General features: G+C 40.3%; 2 protein-coding genes across 2 annotated transcripts in view; one reads left to right on the top strand and one right to left on the bottom strand.

The window, feature by feature from the left end:
• Nucleotides 1-1,787, bottom strand: part of mcm9 (minichromosome maintenance 9 homologous recombination repair factor) — a 25,457-nt gene extending 23,670 nt beyond the window's left edge. Inside the window, exon 1 of the mRNA XM_020611482.1 lies at nt 1,363-1,787. Within this exon, the coding sequence (XP_020467138.1) occupies nt 1,363-1,539 (177 nt within the window). The 5' untranslated portion in view covers nt 1,540-1,787. The remainder of the gene's footprint in view (nt 1-1,362) is intronic.
• Nucleotides 1,788-1,938: 151 nt separating this feature from the next.
• rad51 (RAD51 recombinase) lies at nt 1,939-12,135 on the top strand. The gene is made up of 10 exons (XM_020611483.1): nt 1,939-2,035; nt 3,533-3,633; nt 5,340-5,477; nt 5,747-5,864; nt 8,207-8,298; nt 8,566-8,660; nt 8,851-8,964; nt 10,121-10,250; nt 10,508-10,629; nt 11,122-12,135. The coding sequence occupies exons 2-10, from the start codon at nt 3,550-3,552 to the stop codon at nt 11,243-11,245; spliced, it is 1,017 nt and encodes a 338-aa protein (XP_020467139.1). The 5' UTR covers nt 1,939-2,035; nt 3,533-3,549; the 3' UTR covers nt 11,246-12,135.
• Nucleotides 12,136-14,114: the final 1,979 nt, after the last annotated feature.

Below are 14,114 nucleotides of genomic sequence, written 5' to 3'. Positions count from 1 at the left end.
CAAACAAGAAGGGACTCAAAGCCGATCCTTGATGTAGCCCCACCTCCACCTTGAACTCGTCTGTCTGACCTACAGCACATCTCACTACTGTCGTACCTCTCATACATATCCTGAACTACGCTGACATACTTCTCTCCCACTCCTGACATCCTCATACAGTACCATAGCTCCTCTCTCGGCACTCTGTCGTACGCTTTCTCTAAATCCACAAAGACACAATGCAGCTCCTTCTGACCATCTCTATACTTCTCCATTAACATTCTCAGAGCAAAAATTGCATCAGTAGTGCTCTTTCTGGGCATGAAGCCATACTGCTGCTCACAGATATCCACTTCCTTTCTTAGCCTAGCTTCCACTACTTTTTCCCATAGCTTCATTGTGTGGCTCATCAACTTTATACCTCTGTAGTTGCTACAACTCTGCACATCACCCTTGTTCTTAAAGTTCGGCACTAGTACACTTCTCCTCCATTCCTCAGGCATCTTCTCACTCTCTAAAATCCTGTTGAACAAACTACATAGAGACTCCACTGCTGTCTCTCCTAGACACTTCCACACCTCCACAGGTATGTCATCTGGACCAATAACCTTTCCACTCTTCATTTTCCTCAGAGCCTTCCTCACCTCATCCTTTCTAATCTTTGCTACTTCCTGCTCTACAATATTCACCTCTTCCCCCCTTCTTTCCCTCTCATTTTCCTCATTCATCAGTTCCTCAAAATACTCCTTCCATCTTCTCTGCACACTCTCCTCACTTGTTAGTACCTTTCCATCTCTGTCTTTAATCACCCTTATCTGTTGCACATCCTTCCCATCTCTGTCTCGCTAATCTGTACAAGTCCTTCTCACCTTCCCTCGTGTCTAACCTGGCATACAACTCATCATATGCTTTCTGTTTGGCCATTGCTACCTCCCTCTTCACTCTACCCTGCAATTTCTTGTAATCCTGTCTACTGTCTTCAGTCTTTTCTATGTCCCACTTCTTTCTAGCTAGCCGCTTCCTCTGAATGCTGTCCTGTACTTCCTCGTTCCACCACCAAGTTTCCTTATCTTCTATTCATAAATGTAAATTCTCCAATCAGGAGCCACATTTCTATAGTCAGTATATTCGAACAATTCGATATTCGACAAACAGAAAGCTTCTAAAACTGTAAGTCTCTGTATTTAATGTGATATTTATGTAATAACCAGATGCTGCCTCTGCAGTTGCTGTGATTTTATTTTATTTTAACTTCATTTTCAACCTCAACCTCCCACTAAAACTTCGGAAAGCCCTGCTTCTCCCATTACTACCTTCTGGTAGTGAAATCAAACTACTAAAGGTACACAGACCACCCTAATATATGCAGAAGGCTTCACTTACCGAATGTATCTTAAAACCACAGAGTAGTGAATAATGAACCTCAACCTCCGTTTCTGGTATACACAAACCAACTACATTTCGCGGGCTTCCAGCCTTTCTTTTTCTTTTCTTCTTCTTCTTCCTTCTTCTTCTTCTTCTTCTTCTTCTTCTTCCTTGGCGTTTACTGGCAGATGGCATTCAATACGTTGCATTACTGCCATCTTCTGGTACCATTATCCTCCTGCCTTTCCATCCCACTAAATTTTATTAACCAATCCAGTCCTTCTCGGGAAGTTCGACACAATCATTTGTTTTGGCCCCTAAAGTCTGTTCAGCTCTATTACATGCACTTCATGTTCTCTGACCTCTATCTTAACCTCCCGTTCTTCCATGTATTTTCTATAGACCCTTCCTTTCCACTTTCTGTCTGATTACTCTGGGTCGGACTTCCTTCTAACATCATGGATGTGTTATGAGATCTGGTTACAGGGTTGGAGAGGACGAGGGGCAGTGTCATGACATGCAACGTCATTGCGTTTCATTAGTGGGTTGCGCGGGATTTTTGTATCACATGTTGCTTGCAAACCGTCCAAAAACCCAGAAGAAGAAAACGAAGAAGCCTACTGCTACTAGCTATCACAAGCTATCACAAATTGTCACAGGTCAGCGTTTGAGGGAAACGGAAAGCCAGCAGGTATGTTGAACTTGCATATCTGTGGAGCAAAAACGCTTTATGGTAAATGATTAGAATACATAGGTAAGGCATATACAATAACATATGCCGTATTTATCACTTCGCTGTCTCTGCTGGAGCAGTGTTGTCAGCTGGCTTGTGATTCATTTTAACGTTACTTAACGTTAGCTCTGCGTTTTTATTGCAGCGAACTGATAACAACGCTAATATTGATAAGCTAACGTTAACAACTTTGTTAATGTTAAAGGTATTCAAATGCTAATGAGCCGTTAAATTTGCTGTCCCTCACAAACTAACTATAAAATTACCGGTGCTCCAGTTTAAAGTTGCCGTAAGTAACTTTTTTTTTTACAGTCTTATTAGAAACATCCCCCAAAACCTATCTTAATGGGGAGAATTGCTGTTGAAGGCTAACCTAACCCCAGACTCATTAAACACAGGGCTCCAGAATAACATTTCATACACCCTTTCGACCAATATAAACCAAGTCTCTCAGAAGGTATTATCAGTGCCAGATTTGGTGGCACGACTTCTGGTATCACGTACCATTCTGCACATTGTTTTAAATTACCTTATCACAAGATATGTATATACAGCAAGTGTGATGAAATCCAAAGAGAGTGACTTGCATCATGTGGTTTACAATGAATGGAAAAAGTCATTTCTGAGTCCGAATTCCTCTTTTGATGTATTCACTTGAGTGTTCTATATAATGGTGGCACTGATTATTATTATTATGTTAAAAGTAAAACAGTATATGATCTCAACAGAAGAACAGGGTGTATGTTTTATCCCTTGTATGTGTGGGATTGCAGTCCTTTTTACTTGTGGAAAAAAATTTTGGATCTAAACTTTGTAGAAGGCAGCTCCTTTGTGGTGATGTGATAGGTTATTGTGAACTTAATGGTAATAATTAGTTCAGGGTTGTCATGATCTGATATTAGGTATCGGTATCTGCGCGATCTGGGCATTTTTCACAGGAATGTTAATTTGCCAGAATAGAGCCAATCCAGTTCTTATCCATATGTAGAACTACAATCCTGTATTTGATTGGATTCAGAAGAGTTTTTGAGACCTGCATGTCACACAATCCATAAGATGCTATATTAATCAGTCTAGCTGTCCAAACTACTATTATGTCTGCTGGTATATCACTCGTGCTTTATGCACTTAGCTGCAACCGTAAGTCTGTTTTTTTTCCCTCTGTTTTCATGTATTTTTGTTGTGGCCAATATGAATATTACTGCAGATTGTTCTGCTGAAATATTTTTTAAAATATGGAAAAATGAATGGGATATATACATAGTATAATCATAGTGTTTTATTCCTGGTTTGTCAACAGTGGGTCTTAAGAAATTACATCTTTTACACATCTGTCTCATGCACACTCCAGTTAAACTGGAACACTTGTCCCTAGGTATCTTGCTGACTGAAGTGAAGTGAAGTTATGATTACCTGTCACAATAAGGACATTCATTTTCCTCCTCTGTTGACAAGGTTTTCATATTCCAACCATGGCTATGAGAAGTGAGGCCAGGGTGGAGACAGCGGTAGAGGAGGAAGAAAACTATGGTCCACAGCTTCTGTGCAGACTGGAAGTATGTATTCTGAGTGCAGTTTGCTCCATCTGAACAGTTTCTTACAAGCACCTGGTGTGTGCCCTCATTGTGAATCCCAGGATTCATGATTATTCAAACATATGTATATGTGCCTACAGCCTATTTGTAGCTTCAAGTCTATTTTTTGGAGCAAAATGCATAAAATGCTCCACAGAATTCACCAAAACAATGAAAACTCAATAGTTCCAACCAGAACTCTACCAAAAACAAGAAATGCATCAATCAAAAACAGTTAAAACAGATGATCTATCATCTGTTACATCAGTCCTACTGAAGATGGCAATTCTTTTTAAAGTGTGTGTAGTTTTCATTTGCTGTTTGTATAATGCAAGTGTAGCCAGTAATTCCCTCATTCTCTGTTATTTGTCAGAATTTCTATAAACTCTAGAACTGCCTTTCACCTGTGCAGTATCACCAAAATCAGGAGCATCCTGTCTCAAAGTGATGCTGAAAAACTGGTCCATGCATTTGTTACTTCCAGGCTGGACTACTGTAACTCTTTACTATCAGGATGTCCCAATAATCCCCTAAAAAGCCTCCAGTTAATCCAAAATGCTGCAGCCAGAGTACTGACAGGAACTAGCAAGAGAGATCATATCTCTCCCATATTAGCTTCTCTCCACTGGCTCCCTGTAAAATTCAGAATAGAATTTAAAATCCTTCTCCTAACATACAAAGCCCTTAATGACAAGGCTCCATCGTATCTTAAAGACCTCGTAGAGCCTTATCATCCTAACAGAGCACTTCGCTCTCAAAGTGCAGGTTTACTTGTGGTTCCTAGAGTCCACAGAAGTAGAATGGGAGGCAGAGCCTTTAGCTATCAAGCTCCTCTACTATGGAACCAACTCCCAGTCTCAGTTTGGGAGGCGGACACCCTCTCTACCTTTAAGATTAGACTTCAGACGTTCCTTTTTGATAAAGCTTATAATTAGGGCTGGATCAGGTGACCCTGAGCCTTCTTTTAGTTATACTGCTGGGGGCCACCCATGATGCCCCAGGTTCCTCTCTTCTCCCTCCATGCATCTTCTATATGCCACCATTACATGTCATTAACTTTGTGTCTCCTCTCTCCCATAGTGTGTCCTCTCTCTCTCTCTCTCTCCCTGTACCTTTCTGCAGGTTGCCCTGGCCCTGGAGCTCTATTTTTCTGATGAGCAGTCACCAGCCACATCAACCTGCCCAGTGCTTGTTGTTGTGTTTGTTGTGTGTTGCTTTTCTTTCTCTCTCCTCTATCCACTCACCCCAATCAGTCAAGGCAGAAGGCCGCCCACCAAGAGCCGGGGTCTGTTGGGCGGTTTCTTCCGTTAAAGGGAGTTTTTCCTCCCTACTGTTGCCAAGTGTTTGCTCAAGGGGGATGGGTTTTCCTCTATAAAAATAATAATAATAATAATAAGGTCTAGACCTTACTTTGTAAAGTGTCCTGAGATGATATTTGTTATCACTTGATACTATACAAATAAAACTGAATTGGAAAAAAAATTGAATTGAATTTGGGGCTAAATAATGGGTAAACATCATTTAACTCGGTATACCGAGCTCATATGAATGCTCTCCCTTTCTTTGGCATATTGAATTGTGTATTATCAAGTATGTTTTGGACCCTACAGAAGCCCTGGTCTGACCTTCCCCTATCTACTAATGAATTTACATGTAGCTGCCTCTCATTCCAATATCTCCCTTTGCAGCAATGTGGAATCAGTGCCAGTGACATCAAGAAGCTGGAGGATGCAGGTTTCCATACTATTGAGGCTGTGGCTTATGCTCCTAAGAAGGAGCTACTCAACATCAAGGGCATCAGTGAGGCTAAAGCTGAAAAAGTTCTAGTAAGAAACCACAGCCTACTCACTCAGTACCCCATAATAATATTTGTGTGAGGAGTAAAATGGACATGTGTTGATCTTTTATGGAAAAAACGTACTTTACAATTCTCAGACAAATATGTTTATGTTGCAGAATTACACTACATGTTACACATTATGTCTAGTTATAATAGTTTTTCTAAAGGATTAGAGTGTTTCTGGACAAAGGTCTACTGAGATGGGAGTTTTATTTATCCTCTCATTTTTAAATTTTATTATTTCTTTATTGCCAGGCTGAAGCAGCCAAACTGGTACCTATGGGCTTCACCACTGCTACCGAGTTCCACCAGAGGAGAGCAGAGATCATTCAGATCTCTACAGGCTCTAAGGAGCTTGACAAACTACTACAAGGTACTGTACATGTATTAATCAGCGTCAGAATCATCTTTTTTGGCCAGGTTTGACACACGAGGAATTAGACTCAGGTACAGTGGTTCTCAATGTGCATGTACAGTGTTCTTACATAAGGCAGCAAGTAAACAAGATAAGACTCAGATAACAAGAAAAGAAAAAGGAGTGTGCATTAGGAAAATAAAGTGTGTGTGTGTGTGTATGTGTGTATATATATATATATATATATATACACACACAGGATGGTGTTTTTCAGATATATACAAAAGTATATTTACAAGGTACTGCACTGAAGGTTGTCATTCTGTTATACAGTCATGGGTTAAGTGTTCATTGGAGTCATGGCCTGGGGGAAGAAACTGTCCTTGTGTCTGATTGTTGTGGCATACAGTGACCTGTAACACCATCCAGAGGGGAGGAGTTTAGACAGTTTGTGTCCAGGCTGTGATGGGTCTGCAGAAATCTTCTCTGCCCTTCGTTTGACCTGTGAGGTATACAGGTCCTCCATGGAGGGCAGGCTGGCATTGATGATTATGACATTAACTCTAGCACATACTGGGCTAACCACTGGGGAGCGATCTGACTAAACATCACACTGCTCAACAATCCATGGTCACTGTTTGATTCTTCTCTTCATGATGCGCCATACTTTCTAAGTAGGAGACAGATATGGACTGCAAGAGGCCAGTCGAGCACATCTCAGTTCCACCTGCCGGGTGGGATTGTTCTGTGTCTACGAAGACAAACTGTTGTAGCATATGCAGAATGAGGCCTGGCAGCGCCCTGCCAACAAATATCCATAGACTTCCTGGTAAAAGATTTTGCCTTGATGGCAGCATGTGTCTAAAATTGCAGCTCACCGGTGCTGTGGGCACTGATGCAACTCCCCAACATCGCAGATGCTGGCTCCTGCACCTTTCACTGATAACAGTCTGGGCTTTGTCATCTTTGGCACGGGGAACCCGACGTCCATTCTTCCTGAAAACAGGCTGAAGCATGGACTCGTCTGGCCACAGAACATGTCTCCACTGTCTTTCGGTCAATCTGAGATGAGCTCGATCCAGAGAACTCCACAGCCTCTCTGCACAGAATTGATTTATGGCTTCCTCCTTACGTAGCAGAGTTTCAGGCTACATTTCTGGATGCAGCAGCAGACTGTGTTAAGTGACAGCAGTTTTCCAAAGTCCTCCAAAGCCCATGTGGCTGTATTCATCACAGCAACATGACATTTTTTTACGCAGAACCTCGTGAGGTCAAACAAATTCAACAGTGGTTTCCACCCTTGGCCTTTAAGCACTGATATTTCCCTGGATTCCCTGAATCTTTTCACAGTATTATGTACTGTAGATGGTGAAAGGCATATTTTTTTTTGCAATCTTGCTTTGAGAAACATTCCTTTTGAACTGACTGACAATTCTCTTATGTAGTTGAGCACAAAGTGGTGAGCCACAACCCATCCATCATCGCAAGGACTGAGTCTCTGGTGGATGCTCCTTTTTTACACAATCATCATACCCTCACCTGTTACCAGTTAATGTGTGGATTGTGGAATCTTCCAGAATGGTGTTGGTGGAATATTCTATAAACTTATTTAGCCCACCAGGACAATAGGCGTCGGTCCACAGGTGAGGGTTCAGAGACAGGTAACGACTCTCACCGATACTGGGATATAATGACTCAGTCATTAGGGGACATTGTTGGGGGTCAAAGGACTGAAACACCATCGAGGGGGATAAATATCTCCGGCTCAACGCCAGTCAGGCAGAACTGATGAAGCCTCTTGGATGAGAGGTGAAACGTTTTTGCCCTAAAAAACGTAGTCCAGTTGTTTTTTTCCTACATTTTTTCAGCTTTACGATGACCTGGATGACTGAGAATCTGCACAGTAAATGTGTTTATATTTACAAAATGCAAAATGAAGTTGGTCAGTGAAAACACAGAAAACCTTTTCTTTATACTTTTGTGTTAAATAAAGGTTCAAGCAAATTAAAGCAGAGATTTTAGTTTTTATTGCATTTTGGAAAATGTCCCAACTTTTCTGGAAATGGGGTTTAACATTTGTTACTTTAGTCTTCCATCCTCTCTCTCTCTCTCTCTCTCTCGCGCTTTAGCCGGGAGTCCTTAAATATTTACTTTACCTTTTGTTTCTAATTAAATTAATCAAATTAAAAGCCTAATGCAGAATCGTGCAATTGCAACACTGTGATATTTCATAAAGTTCTGAAGCTGTGGTGGGGGACTGCTGACACTGACGGTCCCATTTAGAGATGTACATATGATCCCAGTTGTGTCAGGTGAACAAAAATATGCTTATTTGATTTGGCTTTCTGTTTCCCCGGCAGGTGGGATTGAGACGGGTTCAATCACAGAAATGTTTGGAGAGTTTCGAACAGGGAAGACCCAGCTGTGCCACACGCTTGCTGTCACCTGTCAGGTACAGGTCCAACTGATTGCAGTTACTCTGCAGATAAAGCCTCAGTGGTGTTAGAAGTTTTGTATTGTATTGCACTCAAAGCAACAAGGAGGTGGATAGGGAAGAACCTTTATTTTTTTATTTATTTATTTTTGTTTGTTTTTAATATAGAAAAAATCCAATCATGTTTGAAGAAGGGGCATAGTTCTTTCTGCATAAACAGTATAAATTACTTATAAACAACTTCATACGGCACTAAGGGAACTGCCCTTTTCTTTGTGTCCATAGCTGCCCATTGATCAGGGGGGAGGAGAAGGTAAAGCCATGTACATCGACACAGAAGGAACCTTCAGACCAGAGAGACTCCTTGCTGTAGCTGATAGGTGAATCTGCACTTCATCAGCTGATGAAGGCCACAAACTGAAACACTTTTGTCGCACATTAAAGTTGTTCTTGATATTTCAAGTGCTGCTTAAATTTTGACCCCTTCAAGAAATAAAACACTGAAGGGGTCTGGAATTGGAAATAATAAAACACTTGATGTTTATATGATGTCCACATCTTTGTCATCAGATATGGGCTGGTCGGCAGTGATGTACTGGACAACGTGGCTTACGCCAGAGCCTTCAACACAGACCATCAGACCCAGCTGCTGTATCAAGCCTCAGCCATGATGGCTGAGTCAAGGTAAGTCGACATCATGGATGTATTATGAGAGATGGCCACTTGTGGTATTGCTACAAACCCCCCCCAAAAAGCATTTACCCCGTAGATGGCATCTGTAAAACTGCTAATGGCACCTAGTGGCATGCGGGTGAGACTGGCAGGGAAAACACTAATGTGCATGTGTAGTGGGGCCACACAACTGACTGGGCATAGTCTTTAAGTCTGGAATTCAGTTTTCCTTTAAAATGTTGTTTATTGACAGGCAGGTGAAGCAGGGCAGGTCCTTTGTTTCTAATTTGAGCTTAGTATGGCACAAGAGTTTTGGTTCAGTTTTTATTGTGATTCCCCCCATTTTTGAATAAATATATACTGTACAACACTGAACACAAAGCAGTGCAGCAGCGGCGCCCTGTCAGCAGTGCACCATGTACATGTGCACCTTGCATGCGTGATGTTTGAGTCCAGCTGCGAAAGTTTGTTGTAGATCTCCCCGTCTCTGGGCCTTTTTCAATATGCTTTCTTCTCTGTACTTGTGCTCTTGTCGACTTGTGAAACATTAACAGTCAGCACTGTTCCAATTCAGCCTGCAACGAGCCAAGTACAAATCAAAAACCTGGAAGCGTTCTTGCGCCACCCATTTTATCAAGGATGCTTTGAGAGCCGACTTGGGGTAGCCAAGTAACCCACACCAAAGTACAGGAGTCCAAACATGGTGTACTCCTATGCTGAGAATCATGACAATAGTAGAAATGTTCACTTTTATCTTGACTATTATGTATACGCCCTTGAAGCACTAATAAAATATAAAGTCTAAAAAGTGGAAGTCCAGATTGACCTGGTAGTAGACCTGTCTCCTAATAAACACAGTGACTCTGGCAGTAGTTTGAAACCACTCTCTGATAGGTGTGATTATCGGTTTCCAAAAAGGAGACACAAGACCATTTCTACATTAAATAAAGGAGAATACCTGCTGCATTTCACACTTTATTCATAAGACCCTTTTTAAGTGGTGTAAAAATGACACCAGTGTGAAGTTTTGGGTACATTAGCCAACAGATTCAAACTATTCCTGTATCATTTTCATCAGTAACATTTCAGTATGAATGTGCAAAATCCAGGTTCTGGTAGCCGTCCATCTAACACACACACACTCGTTCTCTCTCTCCCTCTGTGTCAGGTATGCTCTGTTGATAGTGGACAGTGCCACTGCTCTGTACAGAACAGACTACTCAGGCAGAGGAGAGCTGTCAGCCCGACAAGGACATCTTGGACGTTTCCTCCGCATGCTGCTAAGGCTGGCAGATGAGGTAGACAGCTGACTGGTGCAGGTGGACCCTCAAAAGCTACCCGTAGTTTAAGTTCTCCTGGTTGTGTGGTGTCATGTGCTTTGATTGTACTAGGACAGTACAAAAACACATCTCCCGGATACTGGGAAGCCCCTTTTAGATTCACATTCACACTCTAATATAACTTCTGCAACTCGTACTGAGTTCACACAGTCCGCAGTGGTGATGCATGTTAAAGCTGTGGAGTTTCTAAATCATGGCCATTTTTGTTACAACAGTTTGGCGTTGCTGTGGTGATAACCAACCAGGTGGTAGCGCAGGTGGATGGTGCAGCCATGTTCTCTGCAGACCCCAAGAAACCAATTGGTGGCAACATTTTGGCTCATGCCTCCACAACACGGTGAGTGATGCATGTTTGTTCATTTTGACAGCATACCTTGGATATTATTCACACCCGTTGCCCATTGATCTACACTCAATAAGCCAGGAGTTAACCTTTTGTAATTTAAGATCCACTTTTGATTGCAAAAAAATCCAAGGACCACCTTCCAAAGGAAATGAGAAAAACATAAAATACAACACAAAATAATAAAACTTGGCTGTAAATGTTGGGCCGCTGAGGCCCGCCGGGTTGAGAATTGCTGCAATAAATCATGTCAAAGTGAAAACTATTTGAAATCAAAACTGAAATCTCTCATTTAATAAAGTATTCAGACTAGAGATGCACTGACTGCAGCTTTCTCGGCCGGGTTCCATTTCTTTCTTTTTGTGTTGTTTTTCCATGTCTGTCCTGCTGATTGAAATAAAATGTACAAATCAGAAAAAAGTTGACTGACAGTGACAGTGGTTTCAACCTTCTGATAACTGATTAAAACCGGCAATGTCATTGCAGTCTGTACCTGAGGAAAGGTCGAGGAGAGACCAGGATCTGTAAAATCTATGATTCGCCCTGCCTGCCCGAGGCTGAAGCAATGTTCGCCATTAACGCTGACGGAGTGGGTGATGCCAAGGACTAAATGGGAAGACAGGCATGAATCAGGGAGGCTGTAAATCTGCTGTCACAGCTGACTCATCTCTTGGAATACAGTGTTGCCTTTCACCCAAACAACTACCTGCACACAGAGTGTCAGACTGAAGAATAATCAAGGGATGATGGTCAGGTATTGTATCGTTTTGACATTGCTGTGTAAAGGCAGTGTCGAAGATGGTCCAGGCTGCAGATCTGGCCTCATGGAGCAAAGTTATGCAACAATAAGATGGAAAACAGTTTGTTTACTAGAAACACGTTTATACTGAAGCACATTGCACTCATCAGACAAAAGAGATATTTTCTTGAACTTATGACATAGTATCTAAAAAAAAAAAGCATAATTCTTCATAATTACAAGATTGGTATCTCATAATTATGATTTAGTAATGCTACAATTATGAAAAAAATCTACTTGTGTAATTACAAGATTGATAATCTCTATTACAACAAAAGTATATAACATGACCTTTATCACGAGATTACCAAATGGCACACTCAAAATAAGTATATATATTCATCTTTAATGTGATTTGATGTGTAAAGTCTCATAAGTATGAGATATTATGAGATACTAAGTCATAATTAGAGATTCCTAGGCATCTTTTGTTGTTGTTGAATGCAGTGTGCTTTTGCAGTTTCCTCAACCGAGTGCTTAAAGACTATTTGTAAATTAATTTAGTAATAATACTTTGAGAGCTTTTTTCTGTTAACTTTGTCTGTATGGGGTTCCTGAGGATACAGCTGAAACACATTTTGCAATTAATGCATTCCTAGTTCCACATTAATGTAATGTGTTCATTTCCATCCAGCAACACCAGTCCCTGGTGTTGTCCCTTTCTGTTTGGCTTTACCAGAACTTTCTGTATATAAGCTTCATAACAAAATAAATTTTTTATTATTATTATTATATTCATTTGTTTTGCTTATTAGCATCATAAAAGGATTTGATACTGTATCAAATGTTACCTTATTGCTAGTCTTATGCATGGCCTATTACCAGTGTTGGGGGGGACAACACAATATAATGCTTATTTCACTGCGTAATTTAATTATGAATTAACTATTTACTGAAACAATATTGTGATTTATGTTTCAACATTTTGTAATAACCAGCAACAATTAATGCATTCTCAACAAACTCAATCTCCTAAATTTTAGGGCCTTTTTTTTTAGCACGACAACACTCCCACAGCTTTTCAAGTGGAAATATTGTCACTATGTTCAACTTATTGCTAAAAAGGGCAAAATCACTGTAAAACATCACGTCAGCCAAGGCATCACATTTTCTGCATAAAAAATTGCACACCTGATCTGAAGCAGTTATGTTGCACTAATCGAGGTGGATTCAGATGATAGATACCTTAAGAGCAATACTGACATGTCCATGCAACAGGAAGGGTCAAAGCAGCAAAAGCTGGAGCTGCAATTCCCATTATTGATAAAAACCAGTGGCGGTTTCTTAAGATTAGCATTTTATTATGGGGCGCCATAACCTCTAGAGTCCTGAGCTTTGGAAACCCAAGCTGTGCGGTCCTCATATGAGGACGCAGGGACTCTAGAGGTTAAAGGTCAGTTTATCTACTTTGCTCATAGGGGCACTTTACAGGGCATTTTAGCACACTTTCTCCACTGGAGTTTTTTTGTTTTTTGTCTCCACTTAGTTAACGCAAACCTACAAATTTAGAGACATACAAAATTGTATTAAATGCAATCCATGTGTCATTTAAGTGTACGTTAACTTGATTATAGGCTAAGAATATTGTGGAAATGACACTGATTTCAGATGATATCCAGTGTTATCTCACAACAGTAACAAAAGTGATGTCCACTGAACTCCACGTGCCAGTAACGACTAATAAACATTATATACTGCAACTTTACTTACATTTCAGAAAATAACACAGGAATGTAAAAACAAAAAATTCAAAGGCAGCAAATACACTCAAAGGCAAATTACAATACAGAAATATTAGGATACCTTTAACAGTCACAACCAAAGGCAAGGCTCCATGCGTTGTCGGTTTACTGAGGGCTGCAAAGATTCAAAGGCCATGTGATCCAGTACAGTTGCTTTATACTGCACTATTAGGAGGAATCTATGTGATTTGAAGTTGGAGTTTAATTGGAAAAAAAAGTCAAATGAAGGTTTAAGGCTGATATTTGGAACAAAGTACTAGTGTTACCCAACATGTTTCATAAAAATTACAAAGTATCTGAGATGGACCCAGCAGAACAGTATTGGAATAGTGTGTACAAGTAAGAATACCTTGTAGTCTATTTATTATAGTGATTCCTAAACTTTGTTTTTTATTTAAAGCTCTTAAAAACATTCCTGAACAAATTCTGTTTCTAGATTGTTCTTACTGGCATATTTATCAATGATGTTTTCTAGTGCTGGGGGAATTTCCAAAGTCTGAAGACTAGAAATCTCTTTCAGATGTGTTACATCAAAATGTTGGGACTCATTGTTTCAATGTACCTTGAAATCAGACACAAGTCATCCCTTCCAAAAGTTGAACTAAAAAGGATGCACCAGTCAAATTGGGAAAAGATAAATGAATTTCCTCTAGTGGCATCTACCCTTGCATATAATTTTTCTTTGTCCAGACTTTGAGATATCTGTCTCTAAGCTCTACAAAGGCAAAACCATCTGCATGACTAAATGGTCTCTAAAGGGAAGTTTACAATGTTTTTTGTCACAGTGGTGCTGAAAAATAAAACCTACGTTTGTTTAATCACTAACTAGGCAAACAAATAGTTAACAAAACATTAAATGACATTACTATATATATATTAAAAACTCAATGGTACTGCCTCAGTTAAGCCATAATAAAGAAAATAAATAGTAATTTTAT

This window comes from Monopterus albus, unplaced genomic scaffold (genome assembly GCF_001952655.1).
Source record: "Monopterus albus unplaced genomic scaffold, M_albus_1.0 scaffold114.1, whole genome shotgun sequence".
In the NCBI taxonomy this organism is placed as follows: domain Eukaryota; kingdom Metazoa; phylum Chordata; class Actinopteri; order Synbranchiformes; family Synbranchidae; genus Monopterus; species Monopterus albus.
The sequence above is the reverse complement of the archived record's forward strand: the minus strand, read 5'-3'. Positions and strand labels throughout refer to the sequence as shown.

Excerpts from the sequence above, each read along its gene's own strand:
- rad51 (XM_020611483.1), top strand. The coding sequence starts at position 3,550 with ATGGCTATGAGAAGTGAGGCCAGGGTGGAGACAGCGGTAGAGGAGGAA. Across the intron at positions 8,661-8,850 it reads CTCCTTGCTGTAGCTGATAG|ATATGGGCTGGTCGGCAGTG; the intron begins GTGAATCTGCAC and ends CTTTGTCATCAG. Across the intron at positions 10,251-10,507 it reads TGCTAAGGCTGGCAGATGAG|TTTGGCGTTGCTGTGGTGAT; the intron begins GTAGACAGCTGA and ends TTGTTACAACAG.